At 43.2% G+C, this 7,567-nt stretch overlaps 2 protein-coding genes across 2 annotated transcripts in view; both read right to left on the bottom strand.

Moving 5' to 3' along the window:
• The window catches only part of DYM (dymeclin), a 360,650-nt gene extending 358,695 nt beyond the window's left edge, over positions 1–1,955 (bottom strand). The window contains exon 1 of the mRNA XM_040478872.1: positions 1,768–1,955. The gene's annotated coding sequence lies outside the window, so the exon portion shown is untranslated. The remainder of the gene's footprint in view (positions 1–1,767) is intronic.
• Positions 1,956–3,409: 1,454 nt separating this feature from the next.
• Positions 3,410–5,668, bottom strand: LOC121032947 (high mobility group protein B1-like). The gene has a single exon (XM_040478877.1). It carries the CDS (start codon positions 5,561–5,563, stop codon positions 4,922–4,924), a length of 642 nt encoding a protein of 213 aa, XP_040334811.1. The 5' UTR covers positions 5,564–5,668; the 3' UTR covers positions 3,410–4,921.
• Between the last annotated feature and the right edge of the window lie 1,899 nt (positions 5,669–7,567).

Genomic DNA, 7,567 nt, shown 5'->3' with positions numbered 1-7,567 from the left:
TAAATTAAATTAAATTAAATTAAATTAAATTAAATTAAATTAAATTAAATTAAAATAGGAAGCCTGGGTATTCAGTCAACTGAGTGACAGACTTCGGCTCAGGTCATGATCTCACGGTTCGTGGGTTCAAGCCCCACGTTGGGCTTTGCACTGCCGACACAGAGCCCACTTCGGATTCTGTCTCCCTCTCTCTCTGCCCCTCCCCCGCCCTCAAATATAAATAAACACTAAAATAAAATAAAATTAAAATTAAATAAAATTAAATAAAATAGTTCAGAGTGGGGATGGGAATGGATAAAGGACACAGATGAAACTAAATCAGCCTGAGTTACTAACTGTCGAAGCTGGGTAATGGGTACATGAGGGCATATTAAATTATTTCGATGTCTGAACTCTTCTGTATTTGTATTTAAAAGTTACAAAAACAAAGTCCTTGGCCTCTATCAAAATAAGACTTAATACATTTAACAGAATCTCCTTCCTGTGACATCGCCCCCCTCAATTCTCTGCCACTCAAACCATCTGCAATTTATAGTTCAATTATTCTTTAATCTCCAAGTCATTTTACCTTATTTAAAACCTTAAGAGTTTCAGCAAATCACTTAAGCTCTGAGAGACTAGTTCTTCACCTGCAGAATGGGAGTATTTCCATTTGGCTAGTCTCAGTTGCCAAGAGAATTATACCCAAGATGTAAGTTATAAAGCAGAATAATCTTTCCAAAAATCATAAATTTCATGCTCAGCAGCAACCACTCACCTATTCCTATAAATCTCCTCCCTTCCACCTCCAGTTTTTCTCTTGAGCTCTCAACCCATCAGACCGAAGCCTGGGTTCCTCTGTAAGATTACACTCCTCTCCCCAGCCTCCACCCTCCATGTTTCCACATCTTTGAGCAGCTCCTCCCTACACGCCTCTCCCACCAACCTCCGCTCTTCCCTTTCAGGGTCCCGCTTCATCTACCCCCCCCCCATTCTGTCCATTCTGTGTACCCCTTTGCCGGCCCTATTACAGTCACCCCATCACTCCTCTACCCCAGCTCAGTACTTTCATGCGATCAGCTTTATCACCCCGCTACTGCCACTAACTCACAAACACCTGGGCTAACTTCCCACCCTTTCACCGTTCAGCTGACACACAACTGCTAGCTGCCAGGGGGTGGGCAAGGGGGAAATACAGACCGTTAATGGGTAGGAGTTTCTCTTTTGGGTGACAAAAATGTTCTGGAATTAGAGAGTTGCACAAACCCAGTGAATACGCTAAAAACCACGGAGTTATACTTTAATTGTACTTTTTAAAGGGTGAATTTTATGGTAGGTGAATTACATCTCAATAACAATGTATATGTCAAAAAAAAAAAAAAAAAAAAACCACACTATTGCTCACCCTGCCCATCACACGCCCATTTGTCAGACCAACATCGCCCCATCTCCCGGAGCATCTACCTGCTCTTCGGTATCCCTCCAACTCTTACCGCGACTCGGACAGACGTCCCTCTCACTCTCTTGACTAACACACTCCCTCACCCTCTGAGTGCCACTGTTCCCTGGAAGGGGGCGGGGAGAAGGGAAGATGTGGGCAGCTCTTGGTGCCCAGGCACAGCCCTTCCAGGGTGGCCCAGTCCCCCACTGGCAGGAAAGGACCCTCTACCCCGCCCTGGCGGAGAAGCCCCACCGACTGGCGGGTGTCCTCAAACCCGCTCCGACAAGGGGCCGGGGGCCCCGCCGGATTTTCAGGGCCGCTCCGCTGGGGGCGGCGCCAGAGCCCACCTGTCTCAGCCGGCGGGCAGATCCGCTTCCAGCTCCAGCGACACGCGAGAGGGTGGCAGAGAGGGATCGGAAGAAGCCGCTGTCGCCGCCGCAGCCGGAGTGGCGCACGCCGGCTCAGGCCTCCATGTTTCCACGTCTCTGCGGCTCGGGCTCCGGCTCGGCTCCGGCTCGACTCCGGCTCGGCTCCCGGCTCGACTCCGGCTCGGCTCCCGCCCCGGCCGCGTCCGTGCGCAGGCTGGGAGGCGGGGAGAGAAGAGAGAAGCGGCCGAGAACGCGGCTGGGGACCGAACCGCCGGGCGCGCCCCGGCCGACGGTCACGTGGCGCGCGGCCGCGCAGGCTTCTGGGAAATGTAGTCCTTCAGACGTTAGACGTTTCTCCACCCACCTAGCGCGCGTCCAGGCAACCGCAAAGCCACGTGGCAAACTCGAGAAGCGGCCAGGCCCACTACAGACTGCTGGACCGCTTACCCCGCTCCACGTGTTCTGGTGGCTTAACTTTGTTAAGGCCCCTCTTTATCCCAACTGGATAGCCAACTCACAGTAAAGCAATTCCTTGTAGGGCCCTGAAGAATTGGGAAATAGGAAAATGATTAATCTTTTGGTGTTTTGTTTTTTTTTAATCTCCATCTTTATTCTTTTCAAACCCTTGTGTCGAGAGCTGACTTTTCGAAAATAACTTTTGATGGAGGCAGGTAGCAGATCTGTTACCTGCACCGTTTATAGAAAGCACACGTCCCATGGGAAAGAGTATCTATACAGCCAAAATTTGAAATTTGAAGTCAAATGAGCTGAAGTTACCAGATCAACGTCCGTCCTTGAACTTTTCCCGTTAGTTTCCTCTTAAACACATAAAGATGATGATTCTTCCCATACAGGACTATTGGCAAATCAATAACAATAATTAGCAACTCCCATTCCGGGTTGGTTTCTATGTGCTGTGCACTGTTACTGCTTTCAACAAATAAAGGTGAGACAAATATCACTAATTTCCCTTTTACAGTCAGTGTGTCAGATGTACCCCGAGAAGTACTATACAAATTTTAGATACACTTTTCTAGCATCTATTACCAATAAACTCCCTGAGCTGTCAGGACTATTACAGAAAAACATACTAAAAACACAAGGTACCTTGGAGCCTAGCTAAAAAGAGATGGGCACTGCTATGCAGCCATTGTAAAGAATGCTAGGATACATGTTCATGATCTATCCAGTGGAAATAGTGTATGTAATCTTGTCCAATTTTTATAAATGAATTATATAGATAGATGCACACACACACACACACACACACACACACACATCCCCAGGAGGGGAAAAGCCTAAAAGAATATTAATTATTAACTTTGGAGTATGAGATGGTGTGTGATTAAATTCAGTTGTTCCCTGTTTTCTATTTTTTCTGCAATGAATATGATTACATGTATAGTTTTATAATTTTTATTTTAAAATTATAGCAAAAGAGAGGCACCAAAACCAAACTCAAAGTACTTTATATTTTTGCCTGTACCAAAAATTATACCCTCCACCTGCCCCCAAATGACCAAGCAACAAATGTGAGTCTCTCTCCAGAATTAGTGCTATAGACCAAGAAACAATTCATTCTACTTGGAGACAATCCTATTGTTAAATTTATTTTTTTTTTAAACCTCTGCAATTATTAGTTTATTAGTATCATCCAGGACTCAGATGTTCAGTATGCCTCCTGAAATTACATAAACAAATGCAAATGGAAAGAATCCAAGTCAAAATTATATAACAAAACAGCACTCCATCACAAAAGCATGTAAAATTACAAGAACGCTATTTTAAAACACTGGCACTTTAAGAGAACGATAATCTCAAAAACCACAAAATTGCCAAATTGTTCCCTAAACTGCTAAGTAGATAAACTTGACTCTAATGAATGAGTTTGGGTTTCGTAAAGAAAAATCAAATTCAAATCCGATAACTCCTACTGAAATACAAAGTTTTAAGCGTCTTCTTCCCTCAGGCCTGTTTGATTTATATAAAGGAGCAAACTACAATATAGGAAAATATACCGGATTTTCAGTGTGGCATACATTTTAGAAGTTGGCCCAATTAATTAAAAATACCTTTAATGGAGAGTCAAGTTTCCTAAGAAATCCGTTATTTAGAGAAATAGAAGACATTTACAGCCAGCACTTTTTTTTTTTTTTCCAGAGCCTTTGCTGGGACTAATGTCAACAAAAAATCTAATATGGCAGTCTTGTATTTTAAGCTCACGCTTTTGGGGATACATTCTCAGGTCTTCTTTAATGTGGGAACTGCAAATATAACTGCCATTACATGGTAATGGGAGTTAAAGAATGTAGAGTCCTCATGTAAAGATTAGAACATACTTTTTCTCTTAGTCCTTCAAGGACAGACTTTCAAAATGTTTGATTCTACTAATCCCATGCTGTGGTTACTCTTCACTTCGTAAATGTGACTGGGCTAAGTGAAATCTGCCATCAACTGATCAAGATTGGAGTTTCAGTTATGGATGAAAACGGTCTCAATTCAACTTTTATTACCCTCATCATGAGTATGCAGGGTGTAGACAGAGCTTTTTATCAGCTAACTATATGAAAAGATAAACACTGTAATAATCCATGTGATCCAAAATGGGCAAAAGCAAAAGACTAGCTTCCCCTCAAGAAGAAAAATTTCAGACCTATGAAAAGGACAACAATACTAATAAAAAAATTGTATTTACTTAGAAGCATTCAGAATGTCAACAAAACAGCTGCAACTTTTTTTTTTTTTGCAATTACAGAGTGGTATTCAGTTAACAGAACAACAATTATTTCGTATAAGCTGCATCAGAGACAACTGAAGATGAAAAAACTACCATTCCCCATATATAACTAATTTGTGCTGTGCACCAACAAGAACCTGCTTTAAATTTCCATGCCAATTTACAACCCCCATACTGTACCAGGCAAGGTTCGTGGCTATTGGAAATACCACCGGGATAGGGCTATCTAAAGACACATTCGGTAGTGTGTTAACTATACAAAAAAAGACACTGTACAGTTTAAAAACAAATCTTACACAGCCTTACATTTCAATTTTTTTCTTTAAAAGGAGTGAGTTGTGTACAGGGGGGTTAAATGCTTTATAGACAAGAAAAAAAAACTGCGCTAGAACCAACTTATTCATCATCATCATCTTCTTCTTCTTCTTCATCTTCTTCATCTTCCTCCTCTTCCTCATCATCTTCCTCGTCCTCCTCCTCTTCCTTCTTTTTCTTGCTTTTTTCAGCCTTGACGACTCCCTTTTTTGCCGCGTCAGGCTTTCCTTTAGCTCGGTATGCAGCAATATCCTTTTCAGATTTTTCCTTCAGCTTCGCAGCCTTCTTCTCATAAGGCTGCTTGTCATCTGCAGCAGTGTTATTCCACCTCTCTCCCAGTTTCTTTGCAACATCACCAATGGATAGGCCAGGATGTTCTCCTTTGATTTTTGGGCGATACTCAGAACAAAACAAGAAAAAGGCCGAAGGAGGCCTCTTGGGTGCATTGGGATCCTTGAACTTCTTTTTTGTTTCCCCTTTAGGGGGGATATAAGTTTTCATTTCTCTTTCATAACGGGCCTTGTCCGCCTTTGCCATGTCTTCAAACTTTCCTTTCTCTTTAGCAGACATGGTCTTCCACCTCTCTGAGCACTTCTTAGAAAACTCTGAGAAGTTGACTGAAGCATCTGGGTGCTTCTTCTTGTGCTCCTCTCGGCAAGTTTGCACAAAGAATGCATATGATGACATTTTGCCTCTCGGCTTCTTAGGATCTCCTTTGCCCATGTTTAATTATTTTCCTCAGCGAGGCACAGAGTCGCCCAGTGCCCGTCTGGCTCTCACTTGCCCCGGCGCTGTCTCCATGGAGCTCAATGTACTGCAATGGCTGTGAGCCCTATTGTTAAATTTAACATTCTCCCTTTTTTATAGTTTTTGGATGGCTTGAAATAAAAAGGGTCGTACCACTGTTCCTAGGTAAATGTCATAACGCTGCTGCGCAAACATCATAAATCAGCATATTAGATTAGGAATGGTTTTCCCAATATATGAAGCATGAGCTGGAGTAGCAATCCTTCACTAAATATTTATTGTGTACGTAATGTGCTAAGTATTATCCTTGGTCATCAACTCCCCATAGTGCTGGAACCACTGTCATGATAACTTTGACCTGATTACATCAGTGTCTAGTTGGTGCAGAAACACTACCAGAAAGTCATGAAAACCCTGCTACTAAATGCAAGTGAGTGTCTGTGTCAGATCCTAGAACCAAAAAAGGCAATAGTGGGAAAACTTATGAAATCAGAATGAAGTCTGCAGTTGAGTTAATGGTATTGTACCAATGTTAATTTCCTAGTTTTGACAAATGTGTTATGGTTATGTAAGACATTAACATTAAAGGAAACCGGGAGAAGGATATACAGGAACTCTCTGTACCTTGCAATTCTTTTGTAAATCTGAAATTATTGCAGAGGCGCTGGGTGGCTCAGTCAATTAGGCATCCAACTGTTTATTTTGGCTCAGGTCATGATCTCATGGTTCGTGATATTGAGCCCTACGTCAGGCTCAGCCAAAAGAGAGTCCTAAATATGGCTCTGCAAGAAGGTCAAGTGAAGCAATGCAAGGGTCGGTCACTGCTGACTTGGAAGATGGCAAGAGACTGGGATGTGCCCAGTGGCCCCTAGAAGCTGGAGAAGATGAGGAAACACATTCTCCCCTAGAGCCTCCAGAAGGGAACACAGGCTTGCCCATACCTTGACTTTAGCTTAGTGAGAATTGTGTCAGACTTCTGACCTACAGAACTAGAAGATAATAATTCTGTGTTGTCTGAAGCCACTAAATTTGTGGTGACTTATTATAGCAACAACAGAAAATGAATACATTCCAAAATATAAAGTTTAAGAAAGAAAACTTTCCCAATGGCTGCCTGTTTTCCCGACACATTTTCAGTCTGAGACTGTACAAATATTCATGCTACTTAGAAAGTAACTGTAGGGGTGCCTGGGTGGCTCAGTCCATAGAGCATGCAACTCTTGATCTCGGGGTTGTGAGTTCAAGCCCCATGGTGGGTGTAGAGCTTACTTAAAAATAAAGTCTTTAAAAGAAGGCAGCGGGTACCTGGGTTGTTCAGTTGGTTGAGTGTCCTACTCTTTTTTTTTTTTATTTTTTTTTAATGTTTTATTTATTTATGAGACAGAGACAGAGCATGAACGGGGGAGGGTCAGAGAGAGGGAGACACAGAATCTGAAACAGGCTCCAGGCTCTGAGCTGTCAGCACAGAGCCCGACCCGGGGCTCGAACTCACGGACCGCGAGATCGTGACCTGAGCCGAAGTCGGACGTTTAAACTACTGAGTCACCCAGGCGCCCCAAGTGTCCTACTCTTGATTTCGCCTCAGTTCCTGATCTCACGGTTCATGGTTTCAGGCCCTAAATCAGGGTCCATGCTGACCACCCACAAAGCCAGCTTGGGATTCTCTCTCTCTCTCTCTCTCTCCCTCTCTCTCTCTACCTCTCTCTCTCTCTCTGCCTCTCCCCTGCTCTGTGCTCTCTCTCTCTCTCTCTCTCTCTCAAAATAAATAAGCAGAATACTGTAGACTGGAGGACTTAAACAATAGACAATTACTTCTCACAGTTCTGAAGGTGGGAAGTCCAAGATCAGAACCAGCGTCTGGTGACAGCCTTCGTCCTGGTTTGCAGACAGCATCTTCTCATCATATCCTCACATGGTGGAGAAAGAGTGCCAGTTTCTTTCTTTCTTTCTTTCTTTCTTTCTTTCTTTCTTTCTTTCTTT

This window comes from Herpailurus yagouaroundi, unplaced genomic scaffold (assembly GCF_014898765.1).
Source record: "Herpailurus yagouaroundi ecotype Mexico unplaced genomic scaffold, PumYag 142, whole genome shotgun sequence".
NCBI classification, from domain to species: domain Eukaryota; kingdom Metazoa; phylum Chordata; class Mammalia; order Carnivora; family Felidae; genus Herpailurus; species Herpailurus yagouaroundi.
The sequence above is the reverse complement of the archived record's forward strand: the minus strand, read 5'-3'. Positions and strand labels throughout refer to the sequence as shown.

What these genes read in the sequence shown, in the direction of transcription:
- LOC121032947 (XM_040478877.1), bottom strand. Translation starts at nt 5,563, where the DNA reads ATGGGCAAAGGAGATCCTAAGAAGCCGAGAGGCAAAATGTCATCATAT.